At 41.2% G+C, this 17590-nt stretch overlaps 1 protein-coding gene across 1 annotated transcript in view; it reads right to left on the reverse strand.

The window, feature by feature from the left end:
* The window catches only part of PCNX2 (pecanex 2), a 360142-nt gene that overhangs the window by 197214 nt on the left and 145338 nt on the right, over positions 1 to 17590 (reverse strand). The window contains exon 19 of the mRNA XM_064276483.1: positions 16741 to 16891. Coding sequence (XP_064132553.1) covers positions 16741 to 16891 — 151 coding nt within the window. The remainder of the gene's footprint in view (positions 1 to 16740; positions 16892 to 17590) is intronic.

Genomic DNA, 17590 nt, shown 5'->3' on the forward strand with positions numbered 1-17590 from the left:
CTGTTATTCTTTTGGAGCCCTGGTGGCACAGTGCTTAGGTGCTCAGCTGCTGACAGAAAGGTCCACAGTTTGAACCCACAAGCTGCTCCATGGGAGAAAGATGTGGCAGCCAGCTCCCACAATGATTACAACCTAGGAAACCCTATGGGACAGTTGTACTCTGTCCTACAGAGTTGCTATGAGACAGAATCTACTCTACTGCAATGGGTATTCTTCTTTTGATTAACATTAGGGTTGTGAGATGCATCCACATTTTTGTGTGTAGTTGTAGTTTGTTCGTTTTCATTGCTGTATAATAATCTATTATGTGCATACACCACCGTTCATTTTTCCAGCCTACCACTGATGAGTATTTGAGTAATTTTCATTACGGCCATTATGAAGAGCACTGCTATGAATATTCTTGTATATGTCTTTCAGTAAACATATATATACAGACCTGTTGGGTAAATAGCCAGGTGTGGAACTGTTAGGTTATTGGGTGTGCATATACTTAGCTTCAGTAGATACTGCCAAACAATTTTCCAAGGGGTTTTGTCAATTTATATTCTCACGAACAATGCAAAAGAGAGTTCCTTCTGTTTCTTCCACATCCTTGCCAAAACGTTTTCTCTCTTTCTCATTTTAGCCATGCTGGTGAGTATGTAGTACTATTTTGCATTTCCCTGATGACTAATGTACCTTTTTCATATGTTTATTGGCCACTTGGACATTCTCATTTGTGAAGTGGTTCTTCAGGTTTATTGTCTATAATCCTATTGAATTGTATGTCTTTTTCTTATTGATTTTAGGAGTTCTTTATACATCCCAGACATGAATCTTTAGTCAGATATATGTATTGAAAGCATGTCCCATTTTGTGGATTGTTTTTCACTCTTAACAGTATCTTCTGTAGAAAAAATACTTAATTTTAATATATCCCAACCTCTCTTGTTTTTTTCCTTTGGGGTCTTTTGTGTCCTATTTAAGACACAAAGACCTTTACTGTTTTATCGTTCACATTTAGATCTGCAAGCTATCTGGACTGATTATTGCGTACAGTTTAAGGTAGGAGTCGAGATCCATTTCTTTTTTCCATGTAGATATCTCCTTGACTCTCACCATTTATTGAACATACTTCTAGCGCCCCCCTACGCTGCAGGTAGCTGGGCGTTTCACGTGCTGGCTGCCTTCCTGGGAAGGTCCTTCCATAGTTCTACTTGACAGTGTTCTGTTGTTTTTCAATATCCTCCCTCCCAATCCTGCTCCACTACATGAATACTTCGGGGGTGCCAAGGACAAAGCAATGGAAGCATCCATGTCCACCCAGTGGGGAGTATTTACTCTTGACACTGTTGAGCATTGCCAGAACATGGATATAGTAAAAAGGAGCCTGACTCTAAATTGGTTTTATTGCTGATTAAAAATTCTTTATAAATAGTATATTTTTAGTGTACCTCACCTCCTTTCTACCTACTCCTGGGGTGTACCCCTGTGACTTCCATCTTTGGTACTCCACAATATTACCATTTACCAAATACCCATTAGGTATGTGCCAGACACTGAGCCAGGCACTCTCTCTCTATTATCTCTAGTTTCAAGGCAAAGTGTGTTATTCCTTTGTGCCATCACTGTACACAGCAAATTCCACATGTACAGTGCCTGCCACACTGCAAAACTGAAAACCAAACCCACTGCCATCGAGTTGATTCCAACTCATAGCAACACTATAGGACAACGTAGAACTGCCCCCATAGAGTTTCCAAGAAGCACCTGGCGGATTCAAACTGCCAACCTCTTGGTTAGTACCTTAACCACTACGCTACTGCAGAGTAGCTATAAATGTTAATCTTCCCCACCAGTTTCTGAGTTTGTGAAAGTCAGGCATTATGTCTTATTTGCTTTTGTATTTAGCAAGTTCCTAGCAGAAAGCCTGCCAGAAAGCTGGGGTTCAGTGAATGTCCATTTATTATTTTATCCTTAGATACTGGATACTATCCTTAGATATTTTATCCTTATTACAAAAAAAAAAAAAAAAAAACCTTCTAACTGTAACATATTAAACAACATTTCCTATTTTAATCTCTCATAAAGTACATTCAGTCACAGTTAGGTGTCATTGTATACAAGATTTTTTTTTCTGATTTCTCAATGTATAAAAGATCAGTAGTGTCAGATTGAGGCCATCATATCCTACACAATTCAGCGCGCTTATAAAAATACATTTACAGAGTTCTATCAGCACTTGTCACCAATTCAGAGAAACATGACAACCTTAGCTAGATTTCCGGAAAAAAAAAAACAAAACTAAATGAATTGAAATATAAGCCAATCTCATATACAGTGCTGTTAAGACAACATCTGAATTAAAATAAAGGTTTAGCAGCTCATTACTGTAGAATGACCTGGGGACTATTTGGATGAGGGAATGAGATCCAGAGTTTCAAAAGCTTGTCACATTTATTTTTAGAAAATTACATTTTTCAGTGAGTGGAGATAGGGGCTGATTTGCGTGCAGGGGCACGGTCCCATTGCAGACTACAAAAAGGGACCGCAGATAATAATAACATAAAAATGAGTTTCTTATAACAATATCAGTTTATCCATCTCAGAAACACATAAAGCAATGGATTTCAAATAAAACGAAACATGCTGCCATTGAGTGGACTCTGACGCACAGCAATCTCATAGGGTTTCCAAGGCTGAAAATCTCTACGGAAGCAGACTGCCACATCTTTCTCCCACAGGGCCACTGGCAGTTTCACGCTCCCGACCTTTCGGTGAGCAGTCGATCACTTGAACCACTGTGCCATCAGGGCTCCTTTGCAACCTTATAACTGCCCCATAGGGTTTCCAAGGCTGTAAATCTCTACGGAAACAGACTGCCACATCTTTCTCCCATGGTGGGTTCAAACCACCTGGCGCTTAAACACTGTACCACCAGGGCTCCTCAAATAAAGTAGAAACCACTAATAAGCTCTGAATTCACCATCCATTCCTTTCCAAATATTTGACAGTTGAACATACTTATTCACTGAGACTTTAGCTCCTATTGGTTCCTGGGGTTTGTGTGTGTGTGTGTGTGTGTGTGTGTGTGTGTGTATTTGGGTGATGTGTGGAAGAAACTATCATAGACATCATTTTAAAGCTTGTGCTTAAGATATTTAGGAAGACGTGGTTTGTGGCACCATTTGTTGTCTGACTTTGAACAGGGTGTTCTCAGGGGCCGCATTCATACTGCACAATAACACAGGGAACACTGAGGCCCTGCATCTTTAAGATGATAAGCCAGTTTCTGGTTAGAAGCAAAGCAAGATAAAGTAAAACAAGATGATAGAAACTCTATGACAAAATGTTGGACTTTTGAAGGAGAAAAAGAACTTCTAGAGAACTAGAAACCTATTTGTTCATAAGTTATGTAAACTTGTGCATTTTGTTTGTTTGTGTTTTTGTTTTTTTAAGCACCCTTAGTCAGCACTCACAGAAAGGCTGAGCTGGAAACCAGGTCACAGCCCATAATTCAGCTCTAGTTTACTACGTGAGGTACTGCAAGGGCAATGAAATGACAACCACTGACATATGGATGTCGCGTGAGAGCTACCACATGGCGTCACTGACGGATTCTGAATCTCTAGATGGGCAGCCTAGATGCAAGGACAGAAAACACATTTTACACTCTCTGCATATGTTAGCAAGCACAGCTACAAAAATAAAACCAAACCACTGCCACGGAGTTGACTCTGATTCATGGTGACCCCATGTGTGTCAGAGGAGAACTGTGCTCCATAGGGCTTTCAGTGGCTGATTTTTTGAAAGTAGATCACCAGGCTCTTCTCCTTAGACACCTCTAGGTGGACTTGAACTGTCAACCTTTCAGTCAGCAGCCAAGCACGTTAACCTTTTCCCCCACCCAGGGACTCCAAACCACAAGCATACACGTTATACATTAAGGGAAAAAGCATTTCCGGTGAAGATCCATTCCAAAGCCTGGTTTCCCCACTTCATGGTCAGTATAACATGTAGCCAAAGCAGGGCTGGGGAGGGGCTAGGAAAAGGGAGTGACGATAAACGTCCAGGAATTACGTGTGGAGAGCAAGCCCCAGAGATAACCACCTGCAACCTTTGACTTTAGGTTTCGCTAACTCTAAATACTGACAGAAATTTAATCTCACTTTCATTCTCACCTATTTCGAAATGCCTTCCATTCTTACCTATTTCTAAATGCTTTCCACCAACCTCAGTCATTTATCCCAATCAAATCCTCCAACCTCTAGATCAAGAACACTTTCAACAGATGAATGGAATGCATACTGAGTTTTCATATTTGGGGACAGAAGGAGAGCAAATAGACGAATCATAACATAGGAGGATGTTAAACAAAAGTCCCAGTCCAGAATTCTGAATTCTAAAAGACTAAACTTAATCTTTTCTTATGGGACAACCAAGGAAAACTGATTTTAAAAAAAGAAGGCTTACAAACGTAATAACATGATATTTCTTCAGTCCCCAAATTGTCTTGGTATTCGTACCAAGTAAAGTTAAAAAGAAAGCATTGGCAATGATATTTCATAACTGTCTTTCTGCAACGTCCTGAATATGCAAAGAGACCATGAAAAGACATTACTGTAGCATTATTATTTCTCTTTTCCCTGGAATATTAGGCCCTTGAGAAAAATAATGCCAAATAACTATGCCATTTACAAGTTTATATACGACTTACTACGACTGAATGCCTTAAATTTTCTTAAAGGGTTTTCAGATTGTGTTTTATTTAGATGTTTTGTTACTAAAATAAATCCTCCTCAATAATTAAAAGTTAATCAAAAACCCTTACGATGTTTTTATCTTTAGGATAAAATCTTGAATTACGTTTTAAGTTGCAAGGATACAGGGCTCGGTCCCATAGATGGGTTAGACATGTTGATAAGCATTTCAATACGGTGCAGCTCAATCAACTGACTCTGATTTATCCCTGAGGCATATAAGGCAAAGAGACTCTACAAAACGGAATTATCCTATCCAGGCTGTTAGCATCTTCTTGCTATAGGCAATTGCATTTTTCACTCGCATTTTTCCTGCTAGGACAAATCCCAGATAGACAAGACCTTAGCGCTAGCATGTACATATGCCACAATCTATTCTTTAGAAATAGGCTTAACTTCCAAAGCCAGTAGCATGAATCGAGGGTAATCTTTGGTAGTCGTAAAGCAAATCACAACATCCTGCCACTCAAAGCCCTTGAACTCTGCTTAGGATAAATCCAAGGTCCTTACGAGGTCCACCAGGCCCTGCAGGCTGAGCTCCTGCTGTCTCCAGCCTCTCCTCTACCATGCTAGCCCTCTTTCCCAGCACTCCAGCAACAACAGCCTTTCTGGTTCACAACAAGCCTACTCAAGGCCTTCCCACATCTTCTCATGCTGAAATCCTCTGCTTCCACTTTGAGGGCTAACCTTCTACTTATCCTTCAGGTCTCAATTTGAATGTCATCTCCTCAAGTCTCTTCTTTTCCCTCACATCTACATCCAAATACCAAACCAGTTGCCATTGATTTGATTCCAATTCATGGTAACAGAGTCAGAGTAGAACCACGTCCTATGGGGTTTTCAGTGGCTGATTTTCTGGAAGTAGATCTCCAGGCCTTTCTTCTAAGGTGCCTCTAAGTGAACTCAAGCCAACCTTTCAGTTAGTAGCCGAGTGCATTAACCATTTGCCCCACTCAGGGACTCCAAATCTACATTAGAATCCCTTTGTACTACCTGAGGAGTCCATGGTTAGTACAAACAGTTAAGTGTCGGGCTGCTAACTGAAAGGTTGCAGGCTTGAGTCTACCCAGAGGCTCCTCAGGAGAAAGGCCTGGTAATCTATGTCCAAAATATCAGCCACTGAAAATCCTACAGAGCACAGTTCTGCTCTGACGTACATGGGGTCGCTCACCAGAAGTCAGAAGTAACTCACCTGCAACTGGTTTTTGTTATTTTATACTCCCTGTACTTTTCCTTCACTGCACTTCAAACAACGTGAACACACATATTGATCTGTCTCATTAATGCCTATCTCTCCCAGTTAAGTGTGACTACAACCAGCAGGGCCATGGCTGTCTTTCTCAGTCCCATTCAGCATTCAGCACTGTATCTTGTACACAGGAGTCACTCAGTAAATATCAGGCAGCATAATGGATAAGATGATTGACTGATAACTTCATTAAGTGAAGAGAACACCTGGTAGAACAAAGTCTGAGAAGAAGCCTAACAGAGTGGAATGCTGGAGCTGGTGCTTCCGAAGTGGGACGCTGGCTGCCTTGCAGGGGCAGGAGTTTCACTCCTGGCTGCAGCTTTCCCTCTTTTCTCATAAGGCTTGCCCCACAAGGGCCAGTCCATGACTGTCTGGGTCACCAGTGCCTCTCCCCAGCATCTGACACAGACCCTAGCAAACGTTAGGTATTCTATGTATAGTATCGAATGAATAAATAAATACTGTAGGGTTCAATCATATGGTAGACTTCTCAAAGAAATACTAGGTGGTGAAGAATGACATAAGGGAATCATTATATTTAAGGTTTACATTTTTCAAGGAATAGAAATTTCCAGTTGTTTCCTTTGTGGTTTCTGACTTTGGGGTCATGCTTAGTCTTTTTTTCTTCCCCAACCAAGATTACATAACTTGACCTATATTTTTGTGCAGTACTGTTCTGGTTTCCTTCTTTTTTTTTTTTTTAGCTTTTTAAATAATCCATCTGGAATTACATTTGATATAAAGTCTAACTCAATTTTTTAAAAATGTCTAGCCCATTTTCCTAAAACCACCCTACTGATTTTTTCATTAGTTCAGCAGGAATGAAAATGTGTCCTTCACGTCTCCTCAAAGGGCTGGAGAAGCTCTTGGGAGAATCAGTGCAATAATGTGCTTTGTCTTCTTGACATAAAGGTACTCATTAATACTAAGTTATCGTATTTAAAACTGAAAAAAAAACTAATGAAACCATTTATAAAATTTTCCTAGGAAGAAGGTTAGATCAAAATTTACACTTTCCAGTATTCTCACAGTGGCCACAGGATGAAAGACAGCCCTACTTAGAACGAGCATCTTGCCAAGAGCAGGGGCCACAGGCATCCTCATTTCTGTATCCCCCCCACGCAGCATGGTGCCCAGGACACAGCAGGTACTCAGTAAATGTCAAATGTGGAAAAGCAGAATTCCTCCCCCAAGTAAACTGGGACTTGGATGCTACTTCAATGACAGGGTCACTTTAAGACATCATTCCTATTCTGCCACTGGCATCCTTATGTACTATCCTATCATCATGTGCTCTGAGGGTTAAACTACTTAGATAAGATCCCAGCAGACCGGCATTAAGGAAAGTGAAACAGGACACACCACAGCGGCATCCCTGCTGCAGCTGATACTGACGTCATTTCTTCCTACGCCTGAGGCGCTAGCAGAGCCCAGAGCTGCTGCAGGGCTGTCTGCACACAGACTGTGTGCTGCACATTGAGACTTGCTGAATTTTAGTGCTACGTATTTCTATACTCCTCCAATTACTGACCATTCATTTCATTTTCACATCATTTAAGATCATCAGCAGTTTCAGAAAACCCCAGTGGGCACTTGGGTAAACGCCCTGTGGCTTGCAGAGAGCTGGAATCTGAGGTTGGCAGCTGTCCCCCGCTCTTTTCTTCTTATTTCTGGCTGGGGTTAGCCTGTGCTTCTCCAGCCTCCCCTGCATCCCTCCCCTTCACACCGAGGTGACTAAATTCCGCTTTCCTCTTATCACTGCACTGTGAACATGGCTTCACTGCCAATTCCCCGCCGCCTCTTCCAGCCTTGTGGAGACTGACACAGAAAGATAAGTTTCCCCCTGGAATAAGAGGAGATCTGGCAGAGCATGAGAAAGGGGGAGGAGGGTCTGGCAGGGAGGAAAAGAAAATGAGGGGAAGAGAAGGTACATAAAAATAACAACAGTAGAGGGAATAATTAATGCAGGCAGAATTGTAACTGACAGTCTATTTTCTTTAAAAAAAAAAAATCATCTACAAGTCACTTATTTGGCATCAGTGATGCACTTTCCCATAGAAGCATCATAACAAATGATGCCTCAGCTAGTACTAGTTCAATTCAAAACTTCAAACTACAGGTACCTGTCACATAACGTCCATTTAGGCAACATCCGACCATGGTCCCATAAGTTTTGTATTTGTTTTTAATAAGGAAAAGCAGCTCTCCTTTTATTATTTCCCTGTAATGGTTTTAAAGACCCTGGACATCCAGAGTGAACAAGCACCAGGCTCCGGGCTCATCCCACTCCTCCCAGTGTTTCCACTTCCAGGTGGCAGTGGCGGTTATATCAAGAAGTGGCCGCACCAAGAGGGCAGCAGCAGCCAGGGCCACCACCACCAATGGAGCTCCTAGCACCCACACAGCACTCCCCACCCAGTCCCTGTGGCCATATTTCCATACTCCTGTGCACCCCCTGCCCTGCAACCGGACATGCACAAAGTCCAGCGCAGACACCACCTGGCCCACAGCCGCACAATCTGTAAGGCCTGGTTTTGTCTAGTGTATCTAGTACATACAGCTCTCCAGCTTTGTCCAGTGGGTGGGCAGGCAGCAGCAGCAGGGGATGCTGGCTGGGCTGCTCCTGCTCCTCAGGAGGCAGAACAACAGGTGGAGCTGGGTGTGTAACCCGGAGACTGCCTGCATATAACATGGTGTTCACACGATGTTCAGATCACATAATGTCCTATTTCACAGAATGTACATTAAGTGACACATGACTGTATTTTAGTCACTTTTAATTAAAGAGGCTTTGGAGAGTTTTCTAGGTTGCTAACTACCTCCTGCTAGCATCTTTTTATGTGGGGGGAAAGGGGTTAGGAATACAATCTTCTTTCCCTGGGTATAGCAGCTCCTCATCATACACAAAGATGAAATTGTCCTTCATGTTCCAAAATCAGACAATGCCTGACATCTTTTTTAATCTATCAGTATGTACATTTCAAAGGATTTTCACATATAGAACCTGATTTGATTTAATCACCAAGGAAATTCTGTGAAATACATCATTCACCTATTGACAAAAATTTTAGAACTGTAGGACATCCAGATTATAAAGGGCCACCAACTGTCTAGCACAGTGAATGAAGAAAGGCACAAAGCTGGGTGTATAACAATGAAATTTCAAAACCTGGGGAAGAGGAGGAGAAGAAAGAAAAGGAGGAAAGGGTCGGGGGGAGGAAGATGCATCAAATCTCAGTAAAAATACTTTCTGACTGCCAAAGACTATGTCAAATGCTTTACGTTTATTATGCTGACTAATTTAATTCCCCAACAATTCTTTGATGTAGTAACCACCACTACTGATGATGGAATTGAATGGCAATGGTTAAGCTGTGACAGAGCCAGGGTTTGGGCCCATCCAGTCTTGCTCCACAGCCCATTCTCTGGGCCATTACACTGTGATTCCCTCCTGGAGATTCTGAAAGTTTCCTGCAGGGAAGAAGCTGGTCACATATAAAGGACCAGGAGACAGAAAGACATCAGATTTCTCAACAACAGCAGAGGAAGCTGGAAGAAAATGGAACAATACCTTAGAGTTCTGAAAGGAAAGTGTTTGCGACCTGGAATTCTATACACTTTATACTATCAATTATGTACAAAGTAGAATAAAAACATTTGAGACACAATGTCTCAAGAAGTCTCCTTCTCACGTACCCCTTTTCTGGAGTGACCGGAGAACACAAAGAGAGAATAAATCAAGAATGACTGGATCAGGTTCCAGGAGGGAGTCTGGGAGGGGCATATGGAACCAACAGATTATCTGACAGGCTTGCGTATGTGTAAAGCTGGACTCAGAGTTATTTTACATGGCTAACGGAAAGCCTAGAAAATATAAAAACAAAAATCAGAGTTTTTTTTTTTTTTTAATGGAAAGCCTAGAAAATATAAAAACAAAAATCAGAAAAGAAAGTTATCATATTGGGCTCAGAAGGGAACAACAATTAAATAAATATAATAGTTAAAAAAAGAACTGAGTATAGCTTAACAAAAATATTAAAACTATGGTGGGAGGAAGGGAAAACTGTTAATGGATGAGAAAGATAATACAGATAAATCCTTATCTTTCCTAAGAGGAAGTCAGTAGACAACCAAATCTGAAATATCAAAAAAAAAAAAAAATAGCAGAACACGCATATTGCTTAAGAAAATACCAGAAGAAATACCTAAAGAATAGAAAGTAATTTTTTCTGGAGAGGAGGAATCAGAGATGGGAAGACATTACCAAGGATCTGCTGCTTTTCATTACATCCTGTTCTATTTGATTTTTAGCACTATGTATTACTTTGCCATAAAGGAAAAATAAATTACAAAACACAATCTCTCTCGGAACCATGTCCATCACATGCAGAAACCAGTTTATCTACAAAGTGACAATCAAGATTTGCTAAAACATAAAGTAAATCTCATTTTAGAATTTTAAATTCCAGACTCAGTGAATTTGTTTTATAACAGTGAAATTTTTTTTAATTACAATTTAAGTGAAATTTTCAGTAGATGTAGTTTAAAATTTCTAGAAACCACCCATTTATTCATATGCACCAAAAAAAAAAAAATTATAGTCTAAGCTTTTTTAAGAGCTGTTTTTTCATAGGTGAATGAGCCTGTTCGTCTCTATCTTACAATACACATGCATCCTTCAATCTTTCAAGGCCTATCCTTTAAGTCCCGAGGCTTTTTCTGTCCACAGCAGCCTAAATGAACTCTTTTTTAGTGAATTTACGAAGCACTAATCATTCATTTGCTCATTCAACTAATGTTTACTGAGCACCTACTAGGTGCCCAACATTCATTCAACATGTAATTATACAGTTCCCTATATTTTCCATTTTATACGTATATCCAAAAAACTGGAAAAGCTTAACTAATTAAACATGCTCTGAGTCATATGCTTCTCTATTTCCCTCATGACTGAACACAGTACTGCACCCTCATATCACCATGGTTGTGCAGCAACCGTGGCTCTGACATTTTGGAGTCGTGACTGATTTACTTACTAGACTATAAACTCTCTGAAGACAGAAACAACGTCTTATTCATTCCCTGTGTCACTGGCTTACAGGGCGTGGCATCGTATAGGTACTCAACAATTAGTTGTTGAATGAATGAATAGTATACTCATAAGCATTTTCTGAGTAAAAAAATAAAGACGTAAATGCCAATAACACACTTATTTCTTTGTCTCAATCTTTTTCAACCCTATTAAAATCCACTTTTATGGTAAGAGTGCCATCACCAGATCAGATGCGTTTGTATTTCCTGATATTTTTAAAAGCTCAGAATTATACAATTACAGAAATTTCACTTTGGGAGACTATGTCAGTATGTGATGAAATCTCATGACTCTCTTTCCAAAACAACTTGATTCTTTGGGCAAGTTCTTAGATAAAACAAATGTCCCAACAGATCGCACCAGAATCAGCATCATAATTCAGGCAAATAGCCTTGCTTTATTTTCTAAAAATACAGTGCTCCTTGAAGCTTGAGTCTCAAAAGTTCCATCCTTGACTAATATGTTGCTGTCTGTACATTGTCTACACTGTCATTTTCCACATGATTCACTTATACTGGTGGGAAACAGAACAAAACACAACAACAAAAAAAACCAGTTCACTCATACCCATTAATACAACTTGGTTATACTAACATCACCATCATGACTGCTGAACTGTTCTGTAGATAATAAGGTTTTAGCCTCTTAGCTCAAATATTGATGAAACTATTTGTTGGGGTTAGGATGGGATGAGGTTGACGTAAATAAATTAGTCTCAAAGGTAAGGAACTAAACTGGCTAAAAAGTATATCTTTCAATTTACAATCTTCAACTTTAGTTGAAGATGCATATTTAATGTCATTTTATCATATTCTGCATTTTGTATCAAAATTAATTTGGTAACCCCTTGTTCTAACAAGGATCCCAGGTGGTACAGTGGTTAAGAGTTTGCCTGCTCACCAAAAAAAGGTTGGCAGTTCGAATCCACCAGCCGCTCATAAAATATCTATCAGAAATATGCAGAAAGGAAAGAAAACTGCAAGAAAGTATATGGACCAAATTTAATACGTGCTCAGGGGATACAGGGCCAACAGTATTTCAGTAAAATTTAGATTAGTAAAACTACTACATGAGCCCACCTCTGTGCCAGGCACTAGTGTGAGCGCTCGAGGACCAGCCATGAGCAAGCTGGCATGGAGCTCACAGGCCACCTCAGAGACTGGTCATTACGAGGTTGGTGAAAGCTATGGGAATGGAGACTTCAGAAGCAGCCAGAAATCAGGACCACTCTAGGTGACAAGGCGTTAGCCTGGTGAAGCCTGAGAAAAAGCATCCCAGGCCAAGGAAACAGCAAGAAGAGGGAAGTAAGAGAGTGTGGTGTATTTGAGAGACAGCAAGAATGCCCAGAACCTACTTTGGTGAGTCCATTTCAGACCAAGGAGTAAAGCCCTGTAGAGTTAGCAGTATTAGGATATGCACGTTAGATTTTTCAAGACCCACCACAGTGATGTGGCTTTTCTGGGTGATGATGACTGCAAAAACAGCCTTAGAGCCACAGTCACATTATGTACTATCTGCCATCTGGACCAAGACCAGCCAGGGAAGCCAAAGGAGCACGAGCCTGGGCGTGAGCGAGATGACAAGGATTCCAGTCACTCATAGGCCACAAACTCAGCATGACCCAAGGTGAAAGCCCATTGCCGTCAAGTCGATTCTGACTCATAGTGACCCTATAGGCAGGGTGGAACTGCCCCTTAGGGTTTTCAAGGAGCACCTGGAGGATTCGAACTGCTGACCTTCTGGTTAGCAGCTGTAGCTCTTAACCGTTATGCCACCAGGGTTTCCTGACCCAGTGTAGGTCCCTGAATTCTCTAGGCTTCAATTTCCTTCTATGTAAACTGATGGAATACATTTACGCGCTAACCCAGGAACTCCAAAGAGGCCTCAATTCACATGCCAATTCCATTGATGAGCAGTGTGTGTCGTTGGCCCAATCTTTTTTTTTTTAATAATTTTTATTGTGCTTTAAGTGAAAGTTTACAAATCAAGTCAGTCTCTCACATATAAACTTATATACACTTTACTACATACTCCCATTTACTCTCCCCCTAATAAGTCAGCCTGCTCCCTCCTTCCAGTCTCTCCTTTCGTGAACATTTTGCCAGTTTCTAACCCCCTCTACCCTCCCATCTACCCTTTAGACAGGAGATGCCAACACAGTCTCAAGTGTCCACCTGATACAAGTAGCTCACTCCTCATCGGCATCTCTCTCCAAACTATTGTCCAGTTCAATCCATGTCTGATGAGTTGTCTTCGGGAATGGTTCCTGTCCTGGGCCAACAGAAGGTTTGGGGACCATGACCACCAGGATTCTTCTAGTCTCAGTCAGACCATTAAGTCTGGTCTTTTTATGAGAATTTGGGGTCTACATCCTACTGTTCTCCTGCTCCCTCAGGGATTCTCTGTTGTGCTCCCTGTCAGGGCAGTCATCGGTTGTGGCCGGGCACCATCTAGTTCTTCTGGTCTCAGGATGATGTAAGTCACTAGTTCATGTGGCCCTTTTTGTCCCTTGGGCTCATAATTATCTTGTGACCTTGGTGTTCTTCATTCTTCTTTGATCCAGGTGGGTTGAGACCAATTGACGCATCTTAGATGGCTACTTGTTAGCATTTAAGACCCCAGACGCCATACTTCAAAGTGGGATGCAGAATGTTTTCTTAATAGAATTTATTTTGCCAATTGACTTAGATGTCCCCTGAATCATTGGCCCAATTTTAAGGTTCTGTTATCAGTTAGGAGTCCCTGGGTGGTGTATGACCCACCAAGCTCAGCTACTAACCAAAAGGTTGGCAGTTCAAGTCTACTCAGAGACACCTTGAAAGAAAGGCCTGACAGCCTACTTTCAATAAATCAGCTGTTGAAAACCTTATGGAGCACAGTTCTACTCTGACACACATGGGGTCACCATAAGTCAGAATCTACTCAATGGCAACTGGTTAACTGGTTGCTTATCAGTTAGCGATGCCTGCTGTGGGGTCAGGACATTCCTGCTGTTCCTGCTCTGATCTAAGCTCTTTTCAGTTATAACATTCTGCATCCTATGAGGAAGATTTTAGCACAGCTTTCACGTGAAAAATTATTTGACTGGCTTGAGTTTCCTGGGCATGTTTTGTTGCTGGTGGATAAAATGAAGAATGAAATACCTAAAAGTCAGAACATCAGGAAGAGGAGGCAAAGAAACTCAGGACGTAGACGATATCAGAATGGATACTAGGTCTTAAATAGGTCTTAAACAGCTTAACACAACCATATTTTAAATTTTGTGTATTTGGTTTTTCCTTCCAATACACATGATTTTGAAATGCAGTCTGTTTTGCATCACATACCTAATTTGTCAAATGTATTGCTCTTGGCTAGAGATCAGGCTGCTTATAGACAGCTAATGTAGGCAAGTGGGAAACATCCACAAAGCCTCTGGTGGAGCCAGTGCTAACAAGTGTGAACTTCTCTTGACCTACTCTACAAGATACACAGAGGCCCAGTGCTGCCTGCTCTCCCCTCAAAGAGGAAAGGACAGATATACTCACACACTCATTTTAGTCTTTCTTTAATCTCATACTGAAAAAGGTCATGCAGGTTTAAAACATATAAATGATCCTAATTTAACCTGGGCTCTGTTATATCCAGTGGAGTCCCTGGGTTGTGCAAATGGTTAGGTTTGGCTACAAAAGAAAGGCACCTCTGAAGAAAGACCTGGCAATCTAATTCCAAAAAATCAGCCATTGAAAACTCTCTGGAGCACAGTTCTACTCTTATACACATTGGATCGTATGAGTCAGGGTAGACTCAATGGCAACAACAACAACAAACACTGACATCAGGCTTATCACACCCTATTTTTCCACTAAACAATCCAGTTTTCTCACTTTGGCATACTTGACTCTGGCTGTCTCTAAGGAAGGCAGCACCTTTTACCCACCCTGACATGATTCTTGAAGAAATGCTCTCTATCTTGGCAGCATCTCCATAAGCTCCTCTGCTTCTTCTTCTTTTTTTTTTTTTTTAATTATTTTTCCCCTTTCCCTTTCCTCACACTAATCTAATGGACTTCCTGATGACAAAACTGTCTGAGTCCAGTACTTTCCCTCAAATCAGCAAACCATGGCTGCCCTCCTATAGCCCTGAGCCTGGTCATGGAGACAACTAGATAAGTCACTTAAACATCTGAGAAGCTATCAGAGGAGGAACAGCTGCATGCAGAATTAGCAGCATTAGTCAGCCTAGTGATAAACTGTGACCAATAGCTTTGAGGTATCTTAAGATAATATCAATGCTTCTCCCATCTATTCAGTCACAGGACACAGAGTCACAGAGCAAGGAGAGACCTAGCAGGGAAATTCCTGAGAGATGTAGAACCTCTGAAATTGTCATTATTATCATGATCGTGGGCAGAGACAGGCCATCTACTCCTCAAGTTAACAAAGCAAGTTAAAGAAAATTCAAGAGCTCAGGGGTTCTGAAAGCTAAACTCCTGTGTCTGCTACACCTCCACCATTTTGTGGAGGATGGCAGGACAACCAAGTGATGTTCTTCTTGGTCCCCGCTTAACGTAAGCTGGAATGCGTAATCTTCAGGTTTGAATGGTATAAATTAAATTTTTCTGACATACTAATAACCAAATAATATTTGAATAAAACATACTTCTAATTCACCCCATTTCAACTTTCTTGTTCTGGTTGGCTAGAATATATGGGAGTAACACTGTATACTCCAAAGTACCCAGTCTCATAAGACAGTACACAATACCGGGGAAGTCAGAACAACTTGACCAAGGCAAAGTCATAGAAGCTTCATAGACACATCCAAACTTCCTGAAGGACCTAATTACTGGGCTGAGGGCTGGGGACCATGGTCTCAGGGGACATCTAGCTCAATTGGCAAACATAGCTTATAAAGAAAATGTTCTACATCCAACTGTGGTGAGTAGTGTCTGGGGCCTTAAAAGCCTGTGAGTGGCCATTTAAAACATACCACTGGTCCCACCCCATCTGGAAAAAGGGATAATGAAGAATACCAAAGACAAAAAAAAAAAAAAAAAGGAAACATTATTCCAAAGGACTAATGGACCACAACTATCACAGCCTCCACCAGACTGAGTCCAGCACAACTAGATGGTTTGCCTACCACCACCGACTCCTCTAACAGGGATCACAATAAAGAGTCCCAGACAGAGGTGGAGAAACATGTAGAACAAAATTCTAACTCACAAAAAAAGACCAGACTCACTGGTCTGAAAGAGACTGGAGAAACTCTGAGAGTATGGCCCTGGACAAGTCACTCCTGAGGTTCACCCTTTAGCCAAAGATTAGACAAGCACACTAAAAAAAAATGATAATATATGTAGCTCAACCACGTATACTAGACTAAATGGGCACAGCAGCCCCAGGGGCAAGGATGAGAAGGTAGGAGGGGACAGGAAAGCTGGACGAATGGAAATGGGGAACCCAAGTTCAAGAAGGGGAGAGTGTTGACACATCGCGGGATTGGCAACCAATGTTCCCAAACAATATGTATATTAATTGTTTAATGAGAAACTAATTTGCTCTGTAAACCTTCATCTAAAGCACAATAATTAAAAAAAAAAGTCTCCATTTTAAAGTACACCTACCACTACAATTTTTTTTTATTATTATGAGTATGAGGGATACTTTACTAACCTGTCACTTCACGTTGCTGATACTCCCTGTTTTTAAGAATGGGGTGTGAAATCCACATCCAGGGATGATGTTTGCGGAGTTGAGGGAGTAGGTAATGTGCTAGGAACCCCACGGTGCCAGCTAGGACGAACAGCACGATGCTGAGAAATGGCTGTGAGGAAAGAGGGCAAAGTCTCCTTATTTTTGCTTAGAGAGGGCAAGGAACACCCACAGATAATACATGATGCTGCTGGCCTTCCCCTTTCTCATCTTAAAGAACAGATGGCCAAGTTCAGTTGTTTCTGGTCTCTGAACATTTCTTCCATTTAGAGGTACCTGATCTGTGTGTCGAGACCCACCAGATGGGGGTGAAGAGCTGGCCTGTGCATTACAGAGGGTGAGAGGAAAGCTGCCCATTGGCATGTGTTTTTTTGTTTGTTTGTTTTCTTATAAGCAGAGATGGAGATAAGAAATTTTGCTAAAAGACTTTTCTAAATTGAAAGGGGAGTTCATAAATGGGCACTCTTTTTTTTTGGTAGAGATAGCAACTGTCCATAAGTACTTTAAGCCAGAAATCTCGCCTGGAGCTCTCTACTTTTCTAACTGAAAATCGTGTTCCAATAATCCTTTTGCTTCTGTGACCTCCATCTCACCCCAGTACAGTAACTGGCTGGAAGATTACTCCTCTCTCCCTGAATTGTGGTACCACGCCTTTAGCCCATCTCATTGCTATTAATCGTAATCACAGGGGACTCTACAAAGATACGTTACTGCTCTTACAAACAGAACAACTCCTCGTTTGGGTAACAGAGTAAGGATAAAATAACTGAACCAAGTCTGTGTTTTAGACCAGATCAGATCTTGGACATAA

Source organism: Loxodonta africana, chromosome 25 (assembly GCF_030014295.1).
Source record: "Loxodonta africana isolate mLoxAfr1 chromosome 25, mLoxAfr1.hap2, whole genome shotgun sequence".
NCBI lineage: Eukaryota > Metazoa > Chordata > Mammalia > Proboscidea > Elephantidae > Loxodonta > Loxodonta africana.